This window comes from Hoplias malabaricus, chromosome 1 (genome assembly GCF_029633855.1).
Source record: "Hoplias malabaricus isolate fHopMal1 chromosome 1, fHopMal1.hap1, whole genome shotgun sequence".
Classification (NCBI taxonomy): Eukaryota; Metazoa; Chordata; class Actinopteri; order Characiformes; family Erythrinidae; genus Hoplias; species Hoplias malabaricus.
The window spans coordinates 58,280,599-58,295,305 of record NC_089800.1 but is presented as its reverse complement, the minus strand read 5'-3'; the positions used below and the strand labels follow the sequence as shown (position 1 = coordinate 58,295,305).

The following is a 14,707-nucleotide window of genomic DNA, read 5'->3' as shown; positions in this document are numbered from 1 at the left end:
GAGGAGGACACCATGTCTAACAATGTCCTTCTTATAAACTTCATATCACATTAAATTAGATTCTTAGATATAAATTATATAAACTATTATGAATGTACCATATTTGTTTTTATCTAGACAACGACACAGACTAATCCCAAACATTGAACAAGACCAGTGAATTCAGGTTAAATAAATAAACAAAGGGTGATGCACAAAAAGTCATTTGGTGCGCAAAATACAGTGTTGACAACTATTTAATTCATAGACAGATGACAATGCAATGACGTCAATACAAAATTTCAAACTGTATGTAAATGAATGTGAAAACGGACACCAAAACACAACAATTGTTGATGAGATACGCATCCCGAATTTCAACAGTCTGTCAACAGTATAAAATATATCAAACAGGCATGATAGGAATATTTTCACTCAGAATTGCATAAACAATTTCAATAAAACGTATAGCCTTCATGAAAACGCAGGATGTTGTATGCAAGAACTGTGGGCAAGAATCAGCTTTCATAATACTTATAATATATTACACTTTCATGACTTTAAACCTAATTTGCCTAAATATTAAACCATATATCTTGAGGAAAAAAAAATAAATAAAAATCAGAGGTGGCATTCTGTATTTTTTCCACATTCACCTCTAATGCAAACAATCTGGATATAATACATCAAAACCTAATATCACTGTCCCAGTGCTTTTGAATGGTATGGTATACTGCATGGTTACTATGTGCAATTCAGCTGCAGAAAGCAATTAGCTGAGGCTAAGACACTGAAGCCCAGACCAGACTGGCTCAACATTCTCCAGCAAACTCAAACATGGGCTAGCTGTGCCATAGCTGTGCGACTGTTGTAGAGTCTCTAGAAGGTTCTCCACAAGTCAAAATATTCTGAAGCATTCTCCTTCATTTACTGTTAGTAAAAATTTTGACTAATTTTTGCTGTTTATCAGCACTGCCCTTGTTTAAAGTTCAAGATTTTTCCCTTTGTTCCATTGTTATAGACCACTTTCCCAATTTCAAACATTTCAAGGAATCTTCACTAATTTCCATTATTCCAGAGCACTCTCCCCATTCGCACCGATCTAAAATCATTATCACATCCATACCTCTAAAATGATCTCTACTTATTTACACTGTTCACTGTGAATGTTCTCTACATATGCTTGAGTCATTTGATTGGCTCTTTTTAATCTTGAGCAGCATAACGCTAATATGAAGCTACAACACGGGTACTGGAGAATGATGAATCAGCATTTCATTGGTCTAATCTTTATTTACTGCATTTGTACCTTTGAGTCGATTACTACAGACAATTTAGACACTTTTACACCACTTAGTACAAGAACTGAAAAACTAAACACAATTATCATATAAAACACTAGGCAGGTGATATTTGCCCTTTGGTTCCCTCTAAAGGAAAATGACTAAGTAGGACAGGGAACGCTGTAAAATAAATTTTAAAACTGCATGTTAATGACAAACAAATTCTTTTTTTTTTTTTGCAGATAAAGAACAGTCTAGAAAACAAATACGTATATCCTGAGACCTTCACATCAAACCACACCAACAGCATGTGCATTAGGATGATTGTCCTCACAGCACTCCAACACAACTATGTCCATAAGACACATCTGGCCAGTCCCACCAGAGATTTGTTGGGGTTTGATGTCTCTGCATCGACTGTTCCCAAATCACTTCCATTGTGTTCATGCTTGATGTTGTGGTGCCATTGGAATGTTATGAAACATGCACTTACAGGAAAGTAGTCTTTAGAGCGGAGGCAACTTTGTAATGAACAATGGCGTAAACAGTTCTACTTGTTTGTAAAATGTACATCCAAAACATTCAACATACAATGTTTAACCAGGTTTTTTGGTGATTGTGTAAAAATATTTTTTCATCATTTTTTTAAGTCATTAAGTCAGCTTGGTGATAAATCCTTGGCAATTAGTTTTGTAAATGTGATTTCAAGCATTTTCCTAATACACACAAACAACACTGGAGTTTCCATTAGCAGAGCTGATAGACACCAGGATAAGCTGGAAGCAGGAGAAACGTAGGCAATACTGCAGGTTGGCTAAACAGAGGGGCTTAGAAGAGATAACGAGAATTTTGCACTTACAGCATGGCATTCAGCTTTGCCCTATAGATGTAGGTTTTCCTTATTTTGGTTTAAACTTCATTTCAGAACTGTAGTGAGTGTTAAACGGCTATGTTCCCTCTGGACTGTTAGACCCCTGAGGTTTCCTCTTCCTCACCGAGCCCTCTGATGCCCCCTCTGGCTGAGGCTGCTCACTGCTACCCACTGACACCTCTGTGACTGGACCTCCCTCCTCTTCGGTGGATTCTTCACCAGACACTCTCTCGCTCTCATTGTCCAGGTCAGACATGCGCTTCTCTTCTGTCACAGTGTCATCCATCTCATCCTCTGAGCCGTCGTCTTTCACATATACAACTAGAGAAGCAGAAACGAGAAGAGAGGGATTATTGTCTGTAGATGCTCTGATACAAAGAAAAGCTCAAATCGCCATATTGTTATGAAGCAAAGTGAAAGGATCTGTATCGTTTATAAAGGGCATACTTTATAGTATATTTTTGTGTTTTTGATTTACCAATTTATGAAGGTTAAACCAGGCAATGCTTTAAATCCTAAAGATCTGTCAGCTGCAAAAAACAGGGCTATGTGGTGTGGTCAAACAAGTACAATTTAAATTGTGTTTCTGTATATTTCTAAACATAAAATGATGAATCAATAATGTGACAGTTAAAGGCTGGCATTAGCATTTAGCATAGCATAGCATTTTTTTGTTACATTACATGAAGATTCATCTAGTTTCCACCCAGAATCCTTAAGCAGGTACTGTCATTGTTCAGAGTGCTTAAGGCTTATTGCTGGGCAATGCTGATGAAAGAACAGTATTTAATATAATTACATTTTCCAAATAGGCCAATGTATTATATCATTTTAAATAAAAAGGGTTTTGTCATTTTTGAATTTGCATGAATTTTACAGGGATCTTTAAAAACTATAAAGAATAAAGTGCTGGTGCATAATTCTTATGACCTGTCAATACAGTATATTAAATATCAACATATCAAATATAATATTGAAATTTGTTTAATCAATGGGAGATCTTCAGTTCAAGCCCAGGTGATGTCTCCCAAGACGAGTCCTAAGAGATGACATGTACACCATGTTTATTACAGAAAGCACAGACTCGTCATCACCCTTCCAATGTTGGTTGCATCATGTGTGACAGGCCAGTATCTGACATGGTGGAATTGGAGACATTGCTATAAGAAAACCATCCAAAAAATATATTGCTAAAACCTGAAAAACCAATCCACAGTATCATTACACAATAATGATACTCCAGTATAGACAATTTTGCATATTATTGCAAATGCCAATGTCTCAGGGTTTAACAATACACTGTGTGGCCCCTAACAATAAATGTCCGCCAGAGCACAATACCATGACAACTATAGGTTTAGTGCTTTTCCTCGTTTCAAAATATTTTCCATAAATTGGAATCTGCTCCTAAATGTACGAGGATTTTCAGTAGAATCCCCAACAGTCAAATTACAGTTTAAAGTAATAATAATAGTATTTGTTTTAAAACAAGATTCTTTACCAGGTTTATCTTCATTTCGCTTTGGTCTGGATGGACAAATGCAGTCAGCAATCAACACCAACATCTGATGGAGATAACGGGAGGGAAGAGGGAAAAAAAAATCATGTTCCAAAAGTTCTTTTTATGATACGTGAGGTGCCTGTGTCGCCCACATCCATCTCAAAAGTAGAATCGACTACCATTACACAACCATGGGTTGTATAATAGAGTAATACAGTAGCTAAACATCTTTTATTACATAATTCCTAACGGTGTAAGTCATCAGGTATGTCTTTTTTTCCCCATTTGCTCAATAGAGTAGGTTAGTGGTATATTAGAAAATGGGATGTCAAGTATAGTCTCCCTGACGTTAATGCAGAGGAGAAGTCAAAAGCACTTTTAGAGCTGCACTCTCAGCAGTTGCTCAAAAGATTATGCATGAAATCCTTTCATTTACAAAAGATAGGACATCCCACTCTATCATTTCAAACAGAGTGACAATTTATTCAGCACATCTGATGTGTTTTTAACTTACCAGACCGAGGACGAGGCCCATGAACAGCGTGATGATGGCAAAGATTACATAAGAGCCCCAGGAGGGAATGCCAAGTGTGTCAGTGAAGTAAGTGTGGATTTGCTGAATTCCCAAGGAAGAGATACAGTGTTATTATTTTTGTTTCCTCTCAAATATTTTCAAATATCTCTTTGAATTTAACAACACTACAACACGTGAGCTATTCTATATTCTTTAACTGTACCAAGAGCTCCACATGTCTCTATATTTTCTGAAGCTGGAAATGATTAAATTAACCATATCAGCCTTTAGTGAAGAAGTAAGCAAAATAATTTCATCATACCCTTATCCACACAGAGAGTCGGAAGAGGCCAGCCATTCCTGACATTCTGGAAAAGGAACAAATTATATCAAATAAGGGCTAGGAATAACAATATAACAATAGTAGATACATTAATTAGGCTTACACTTGAGATATATATAATATGCATTTAATAATGAAATAAAACAACCCAGTAATTTTTTTAAAATGATCTGTCTGTCTGAAATCATGAGATTAAACAAAATGTATTATTTTGTGCTGCATCTTATGCAGATAACAGGCACTTTTGGAGTTGTCCTGCCTCATGTGAGTCTCTAATAACAGTACAGGACTTGCATTTATGTGACAGAGCAAAGATGAGGTTAAACGGATGCAAAATAAACAGTCTTGAAAGATGCATTAACCTAAATTGTAATGATATTATTATTGTTAGGAATTTTATTAAAAGTAACTTAATATTTTAAAAGGCTGCATGATTTTATAATAAGACTATTATAAACATGGGCTATATCATGATTGAAGTTATTGCAGTTATGCTGAGTGTTCTTTCCAATGTTGGTAATAGGAACCCAAATACTATTTTACGATTTTTAGGAGATTTTTACTTTGGCCTACACCTCGCTACATGTTTCTCTGTCCATTAATGAAACTTTGGGGCCAAAACAGTATATGAAAACTATTTTACCTCAATATTTCAGACATCAGGCAAAATATCTACACATTTTGAGTAATAACTTTCTGAGGTGCCTTTCAGGGATAATAAACTCTTCATGTATCTGGTTGCTCTCATCCCATTATGCAAGAATTTTGAGAAATCAGAAAGTTAAAATAAAATGATAACCATTGTTTGCATTATATTATTATTTGTTTTTGTAAAGAAAAACATTGTTTGTATTCAAAATGCCCTTTTTTAGCATGCACGCTGGAGAGCCAGATATATCTAACACAAAATAGACAGGGAGAGAAGAGTGTGTGGTTTACAGAAGAGATGATGGTGATTTCCATCCTGGCAGAGGCTCCACGGCTTCCCACTTCTTTTGAACAACGTATTCTTGGATATCCTCAATGGTCCGTGATGACATGTATCTTCGGAAACTTCCATCTTTAGCGCTGCAGTAGAAAGAAGATGAGAAGCAGCAGAACTTTTTTGTAAGGTATAATCATAACAGAAATGCTAGCAGGCTGAAAGAAAATGAGAATGAGCCATATGTTTCTGATCCTGTGCTCTCTGTTTTGTATCAACTGATTATTTAATACGTTTTTATTGCAGCTTTGTAATAGTTGTAATCACTTGGGCAACATGAAATAGCATGACTAAAACTAGCAAACAATGATTAGCTTAAAGACTTAACACAAGGAAAAAAAATAGTAAAAACAGACAGAATAACTGGTAACACTTCTATTGGTCAAAGCAGCAGTTATCAACATGTTCTAGAATGAAACTGACAAAACACTGGAATAGGCTTCACGTTTGTTAATGTATTTTTATGTCAGTTGTCATTGATTGCTTAGATAGGTGTCATCTAAGCTTATTAGTGTTTAGAGGCAGTAAAATGTTATTAAATAACATCATACTATTCAATATATTACTCTTTTTTTTGCAGTGTATGCATGTGTAGAATGCCTAAAGGGACTTACTGAAAAATTGTTGGTAGTGTGGTAACTAGAAACCGCCCACTCAGACCTGCAGAGAGAGAGAGAGAGAGAGAGAGAGAGAGAGAGAATACAGAAATATACTGAAAATGTATAGAGGGAGCAGTGCTCTAAGGTGGAACCCACAGGCAGGGCTCCCTGGTGTGGGTGTTCTCTATCACTTCAATAGAGGAGCTACAATAGGAGTAAAGTAGCTCTATTTTTTGTCCTGACAGTGAGCTGGAGCAAGGGGCTCATTTCCCCCTGCAGCTGAGCTCTCCACAGAGATCCTCCTCATTGAAGCACCCGGGAGAGACAGCTCTGACGAGACAGAGCCAGAAAAGCCAGCAGGCTGTGTGGAAGAGCACAGTCTTTCCACACAAGCTGAAGTAACTACCAGCAAAAATGTGATTTGCAGCAGTGAGTAAGTGTGTCATGAAAAATGCAGTGACCGTATGATGGATTGAACCTTGTGTGAACTGCTTTATGACTCAATAGCATGATTAATTCAATACGTAAATGTTCATTTAATCATTGAGTGTTATTTTTAATTTCTGTATTAACAGCCTCCACTCTTTGGAGAAAGGTTTGCGCTACATGCTGGAACAGGGCTGTGAGGATTTGATTGCGTTCAGCCACAATATAATTTAGCGAAGTAAAGTATGGGTTTTTGGATTATTAATAATGGTTCATAAGCACCACTCAGACTCATCCCAAAGCTATCTGTTCATCTCTTCAGAGAATTCAGTTTCAGTGATGGAGGGCTTTTCAGTGCTTGGTATTGGACATGACCTTAAGATCCAATAGGCTTTACAATGTTCATCAACAGAGATTACACAAGCTGCAAGTGCACACTGTGTGATGGATCATTCTCTGCACTGCAGAGTGTGTGTTGGGCTGATATGGGTAGCTCAGAGATTGCAGAGCTTATGGAACTTTTAACAACTTCTTCAGCACTGCTGTGTCTGATCCACTTGTAGCAGCTCGACACATACTCACATGACATTGCAGCGCTGAGAAGCGTCTAATAGATGTTTAGGTGTTAAGAATCATTCACTAAGAAAACTGACTAAATAAATGGACTGTCCGTGGTACAGCCCAGACTTCAGCATCACTGAACGTGTTTCGGATTGGAAGAAGCGGAAATTTCAACAGGTTTCTAAGGCTAAGCTTCATAGAATGTGAGCCACAAGGAAAAAAGTTCAAAACAAATGCATTCTGCTTTCCCCCTAGTTTTGAAAAATCATTAATTTGTAAATACATCTTTGTTAGGAAAATGAATAAATGCATTGTGGTTTCCGAATTTGTGCAGCACTGCCGATGCATTACACACTAGATTCATTCCACAGATGCAAGATGTATCCGGATAACTTTGGACACATTTGTTTATGTGCATTATTCACAAAAAAAAAACTATTCATTTATGATTCCTTGCTGATAGTTACTGTAATATGCACTTCATTCTGAGCAATAATTTTGACAGTACAGTGGAACCTCTACCTACGAATTTGATTCGTTCCGTGACCCGGTTCGTAAATAGAAAAGTTTGTTTCTCGATTTTCCCCATTTAAAATAATGGAAAAGCAATTAATGCGTTCCAGTCCACCCTGAAAGTCACCCTTTTTGCACTGATATATGTTTACAAAACTCTCAAATTAGTAAAAAAATACATGTAGCATTACTACAAATTAAAAAGATATACAGTGGTAACAGTAATAAAAAAGAAATAAAAAAGTTTTAAGTGGTTACATATTGCTACCTTGAAGACGTGACGACTGGCTGGAGGAGTAACACAGGCACTGGCTGCATGACGGGAGGTGGGGGGTGGGTGGAATAACGAAGCGTAGATACAGCTTAACTTAGCACGAATTTCGATGTCTGCCATTTACACTAATGCTAAATTGCTAAAACTACAATATGCTAATCTTAAACGCTCACTCAAGTCTGGGCGCGCTGGGAGACTCGCCTGTTGGGGTCAGTGGCCATTTCCAGGCGGAGGCTCTGGTTCGTTTCTAGAGTCATGGTTCGTTGGTGGAGGCCAAAAATATTCAAATGCCCGGGTCGTATCTTGGAAAGTTCGTTAGTAGAGGTTCCACGGTATACCCACAGTAGCTTTAATAAAGAAACCCGATGGCTGTAAAGGCTTAAATATGGCATTTCACTCTTCTAAAGCTGCTACTGCTAAAGTGTTTGCAGTATGCCTTTAATGCTTTTGTCCTTACCCTTCTCCCTTGACACTCCCTCCTCCAAGTTAGTCTTTACCACGGTTGTGCTGTCCTTTTGAAAGATTGGTTTAATAAGCAGCTGACCTGAGCTTTCTATTTTAACAAGTGGAGTTTATTTGTGCTCACAAGTGAGGCCAGGGTCACTTATCAAATTAAATGTTGAACGTCACTACACAGAGAAACAAAAACATGAAAAACCGAGGAAACATGCTACTGAACAGAAGCAGTTTTAAGTGAAGCTGGGGGTCTTGTTGTGCCTATTCTATGTATAAAAGAAGCTTTGTTCTGTAGAGAGGACCTCACCTCCTTACACTGTACTAATATTATTTTAAAAAGTTATACCAGAAACTAATATTCCAGAGAACACCATCCAAGGTGTTAGGAATTCTTAGATCCCAGTACAGTACACTGGATCATAATAACTTATACAATACACCATACAGAGCCTGAACTTGGACCTTGATGCATTTTTGTTTGCTGGTGTTTAAAACCTCCATAACATGTCATTATAAAATAAAAGTAGGATATATATATATATATATATATATATATATATATATGTAATGCACCAACATGAGCTTCATCCTCTTGATAAAAAGTAGACGCCAAATAGTTTGATTTCCATAAAAATGTGTTCTCTATCTCCATCTAAATATGAAATATTGAAATATTCCACAAGATGAAAACCATTGACCAACCTGGCTGTTGTGTCACATCAACCTTTGCAACTGATATCCCAAGGGTATCACTCTGCTGGGCTAATGCCTCCCAGTCGGCTTGTATATGCTGGCATGCCGGGCACCACGGGGCATAGCTGTGGAACGACGAAAACACTATATTAAAGTATGATTTTGCTTTAATACAATTTTAAAAACACAAGTCAACATGAATGGGAAAATGAACACATTGTACTTCCATTGTATTTCAAAGAGAAACACAATATCAGGGAGGGCCCCTGAGCTAGTCATATGTTTTTGCTAAATAACAGGTGAGGGCAGTGGCAGGTGGAGGTGGAATATAATATTACTGGGTAATCTCAGTTATTCTCGCCTGCAGGAGTAATGACACAGTTAAGCAACTAAAAACCAGATGTTTTAAGATGTGGGCCATTACATGTTATTCGAAGATGACTTATATTTAGGAATTTTATCCTTCAAATGATTTTGATGTGAACTGTGTTTTTAGACATGAGGTCAGGCTTTCATTTCAGGTTGAATTTAAATTTCACTACAAAGTCAGAAACAGTGCATACTAGATAAATGTCTCTCAGCTGTCATGTTTTCCATGAAAAGGAGTCCATAAAGTGGAGGAAGCCTATATAGTTTCATTGTTTTTATCGATGGTTGTTACTGCTATTAAAAAAAAACCAAAAACTGCTATTTGGAACTCTTGAATTGTTTTGAATGTAAATCTAAACCTAAAAAATGTGTACTGTAGATTCTGGGCTTTTTAAAACATATCAAAAAATTGCTTAATTTTTATTAAATCGGAAGTGTATTGTATTTCTAATGGTTATTACGTGCATAGTTTGAAGTCCCAGTCTTGTCTACTTTAAGTAGCTGTATTATGCAACTCCACAGCATTACTGAACTAAACATACATCAATATAATGCTATTCTTTGCATTTCAGCGCCAGTGAGACAAGCCTGCCAAGAATAGTGTGGGTTTGACGTCTGAGGGATCAGTACGTCAGTGTTAAAACAGAGATAGCGACAGAAAAGGCAGTATTTTTAGGTTGCATTACTTCCGTTTGTTCCATGTTCAGATTGACACTGTGGAATGGGGCGTGACTCCTTAAAACGTACAAAGAAAAACTACACGCTCAAACAGCATTATCTCTCTGGCTCTCCCTCTCTCTCTCGACGTGGGCTAGAAACAAAACATCAAACCAGTCACAGCTCTGCGACGTTGCTTTATTCAAAAGCACGGCGACACATACACACACGCACTACTCACAATTTGACCATCCACTCCCCCTCCAAAACCAGGGTCCAGTTCGCGTCCGCCACGGTCACCACGCGACTCTGGCTCTGAGTGCTGACGTTAGAAACGCATTCGCTCCAAATAATGAAGACAACACTCAGCCAAAACGCATTTCTCCAGCACCCCAGCCTTGCTGGACGTTTCTGTCCCGCCATATTGTCAGTACACATGATTCGCCAGCGAACAGGAAACGCAGCTCTTCCTCTATTTTTTTTTTTAAGGTAGAACTGAAACATTGGCGCCCGCAGGTCTTAACATCTGCTCCAGCCTCGCCAGATAGACCTTAGATACTGCGTTTATGACACTGTTTTACGTTTCAGACGGTGCACGGTGAACACTTACAAAAATATAAAATGTTTATTGAAACGTTTTTAAAGTGAAAAATAATTTCTTAGAAGATAGTGTTGCTGTGACAGCTGTCTGGATTCAAGCTATTTATTCACAATGCGGATGTACATGACCTACACCAAAAAATCGCTTACAAATTATATTTGTTTCAGAATAAACATTTTTAAATCAACCAAACAATTAATCATCCAATCAAACATAACTTAAAAATCCTATAAACAATTTAAATAATAATAGAACATTAAAACATGAGTAGAAATACAAAAATAAAGCAGCTAAATGGCAGTAAATTATTACTGTGTATTTACACACAGTAAATTAATTATTGTGATGGTTAAATATTATTACGTTAAATAAACAAACAATAAAATAATGGTGTGATTGTGGGGAAACAGGTAGTGTCACACCTCAAGGGTCCTGGGGTTGTTGGTTCAATCCTTGCCTTGGGTGGCAGTATGTGATGTGTCTGTAAACACATGCTGGTAGGTGTATTGGCTGATCAAGTGTGTCCATTGCTGGGATGGACTGGTGCCATGCCTAGGGTGTGTTCTTCTCTTTTGCCCAGTGATCCCAGATTTGCTTTAGCTGGATTGACTGGATTGATTTGAACAGAATTGATTGATATTTTACAGAAAATAAATTCATGTGCATGCGTTATTGTAATTATACTTACTTATGTATTTCAAAAATTACAGTGAAGTCACTGAAAATGCAATCGGCTTTAAAAAAGATTTTGCTTCTCTATGCAGAGAGAGAGAGAGAGAGAGAGAGAGAGAGAGAGAGAGAGAGAGAGGAAACGCACATGCGCCTCAGAACTGCACCATTGATAATGGGAGGTTGTCTGGTCTGATGACTCATGTTTTCTTTTACATCATGTGGTTGGTGGGTTGTGTATGCATTTCTTACATGTTGTCCTATAGAGAAGTGCCACGTGAACACCATTGAAAGTTGAACATTTCAATAAAATAGGACGTTGTGACATCAGTGTCATATTTGTAAATGCAGAGGACAGAAGCAAGCAGCCAAAAGCAATAAAATCACACTGTACAATTGATGAATTGATAGTAATCAAATTCATTTGTATGATTTAAAAAAAATAATTTATCAGTCAAAATATGCAGTACAGATATTTACCTTACTATTAATTTTTTTTTTAACCAATTTTACACAATGCTACCAAACTGGAAGGGTGTAGCACATGCTTTGTTCTTCAGATATGCCACTATCACAGCATCACTGAACAGTTCAGTGCACTTAGAGGAGAACACTAAATGTCTAAACCTGTTAAGTCAGCTAAGACATGTCCAGATTGAGTAGCATTGTGCTGTGTGATGGGGTTGAGGAGGGGGGGATGGGGTTTGCACCCAGTCCCTAATCAACTGGGTCACAGACAACCTGTGTGGCTGAAAACCTATGACTACCTAAGCAGCACTGGAACATCAAAATGACATGTGCTTTTTCCCCCCTTTCTGTCTGTGCATTATGCACCTCAGACCTTTGCCAACTTTCTGTTGACTGTATTGTTTTCAGGTGCATCTAGCATGGTCAGAAAGGAGAGTAGGAGAGGGACCTGGTGAACAAATTGTTTGTGTGGTATGTGAGGAACCATCTGACACAAAGTTGGGGGCAGTGGGAATGAAGGAACAGCACTGTCCTTCTGCCTCAAACCATGGCTGAGGTGCCCTTGAACAATGCCAAATTGCTCCCCAGGTGCCGGGGATGGATGAACACCACTCCAAGCACCCCTAGTGCACTAGTGTGTGTGTGTCTGTGTGTTCGTTGCTATGGAGAGATTAAAAGTGAAATACACATTTTGTTGTACATAGTACAATGGCCAGTAATTGCACATTTTTTTATTAACTTCATGGGTCAGGACTTTGAGCTAGTACACACCTTTTTAATATTTTGACCACAGGCTAGACTGGAAGGCGAGTACTAACAACATGTACAGAAAAGTGATGAGCAGACTGTACTTCCTAAGGAAGCACGTGTCCTTAAAGGATATTTTGAGTGCTGCCTTTTTTGCAGGTCTATGCTAGGGAGGTAGCAACAAAACCAGAGATGCAAAAAGCTCATCAAATGGATCAAGAAGGCTGGCTCAGTCATGGGTTGCTCTCTGGGGGATATGAGGTGTTAATGGAAAGGAGAACACTAACAACTAACAAACTAACAGCTATTCTGAACAATACCTCACAGTTCCTGGTCAAACAGTGAAGCGCCTTTACTAACTATACTACTAAATTCTTTCAGCTCCGCTGTAGCAAGGAATGGAACAGGAAGTTGTTTGTACCAGCAATGATCACACGATACAACCATTCATTGCTGTGCCCCTATATTATTGTGTGCTGAGCCATAATCTTGACCAGCTCAGTGAATATTAGCTATTTTACTCAGAACCACTATGTACTGCACTTATGTACATCCACTGTAAATTTGTTTATATCCACTGTTCATTCAGCTCTGTCACTTCAAACTTGAGCCCAGTGCCGGGTGACGATCTGTGAGGAGTGTGGTGTGTTCTCCCTGTGTCTGCGTGGGTTTCCTCTGGATGACTGTCTGTAAGGAGTGTGGTGTGTTCTTGCTGTGCCTGTGTGGGTTTCCTCCGGGTGACTGTCTGTGAGGAGTGTGGTGTGTTCTCTCTGTATCTGTGTGGGGTTCCTCCGGGTGACTGTCTGTGAGGAGTGTGGTGTGTTCTCCCTGTGTCTGCGTGGGTTTCCTCTGGATGACTGTCTGTGAGGAGTGTGGTGTGTTCTTGCTGTGCCTGTGTGGGTTTCCTCCGGGTGACTGTCTGTGAGGAGTGTGGTGTGTTCTCTCTGTATCTGTGTGGGGTTCCTCCGGGTGACTGTCTGTGAGGAGTGTGGTGTGTTCTCCCTGTGTCTGCGTGGGTTTCCTCCGTGTGACTGTCTGTGAGGAGTGTGGTGTGTTCTCTCTGTGTCTGCGTGGGTTTCCTCCGGGTGACTGTCTGTGAGGAGTGTGGTGTGTTCTCCCTGTGTCTGCGTGGGTTTCCTCCGTGTGACTGTCTGTGAGGAGTGTGGTGTGTTCTCTCTGTATCTGTGTGGGGTTCCTCCGGGTGACTGTCTGTGAGGAGTGTGGTGTGTTCTCCCTGTGTCTGCGTGGGTTTCCTCCGTGTGACTGTCTGTGAGGAGTGTGGTGTGTTCTCTCTGTGTCTGTGTGGGGTTCCTCCGGGTGACTGTCTGTGAGGAGTGTGGTGTGTTCTCCCTGTGTCTGCGTGGGTTTCCTCAGGGTGACTGTATGTGAGGAGTGTAGTGTGTTCTCCCCGTGTCTGCGTGGGTTTCCTCCGGGTGACTGTCTGTGAGGAGTGTGGTGTGTTCTTCCTGTGTCTGCGTGTGTTTCCTCCAGGTGACTGTGAGGAGTGTGGTGTGTTCTCCCTGTGTCAGTGTGGGTTTCCTCTGGGTGACTGTCTGTGAGGATTGTGGTGTGTTCTCCCTGTGTCTGTGTGGGTTTCCTCTGGGTGAATGTCTGTGAGGAGTTTGGTGTGTTCTCCCCGTGTCTGCGTGGGTTTCCTCCGGGTGCTCCGGTTTCCTTCCATAGTCCAAAAACATATGTTGGTAGGTGGATTGGCAACTCAAAAATGTCTGCAGGTGTGAGTGAATGTGTGTGTTGCCCTGTGAAGGACTGGTGCCCCCTCCTGGGTGTATTTATGCCTTGCGCCCAATGATTCCTGGTAGGCTCTGGAACCACCTCGACCCTGAACTGGATAAGCACTTACAGATAATGGATGAATGAATGAATGAATGAATGGATGAATGTCTGAACTAAAAACAAAAACAAAAAAACAAATACACTATAGTCCACCAGAGGGCAGCGTAGATCTTAGCACTTGACAGATTTTCTAGTCTGTTAAACAAAGAACAGAAACCTAGCTACCTAAGTTAACAGTCTGGCTAACTGGCCCATTAGAGTTCAGTAAATGGTGTGCAATATTGATTATCAATTTTGGAAAAAATGCCTATCCTTATTGCCTAGATACCTGAAGAATGGCTTTTCATCACACGGTCACACATGGTGCTTATGTATTCTTTCAGATTTATACATTTATTTATGCACTG

General features: G+C 39.2%; 1 protein-coding gene across 1 annotated transcript; it reads right to left on the bottom strand.

The window, feature by feature from the left end:
• Window positions 1–216: 216 nt before the first annotated feature.
• Window positions 217–10,512, bottom strand: tmx4 (thioredoxin-related transmembrane protein 4). Its single transcript, XM_066680165.1, has 8 exons — window positions 10,263–10,512; window positions 9,005–9,120; window positions 6,088–6,133; window positions 5,431–5,559; window positions 4,471–4,516; window positions 4,149–4,250; window positions 3,635–3,698; window positions 217–2,454 (listed from the first exon to the last, which is right to left on the bottom strand). The coding sequence occupies exons 1-8, from the start codon at window positions 10,457–10,459 to the stop codon at window positions 2,210–2,212; spliced, it is 945 nt and encodes a 314-aa protein (XP_066536262.1). The 5' UTR covers window positions 10,460–10,512; the 3' UTR covers window positions 217–2,209.
• Between the last annotated feature and the right edge of the window lie 4,195 nt (window positions 10,513–14,707).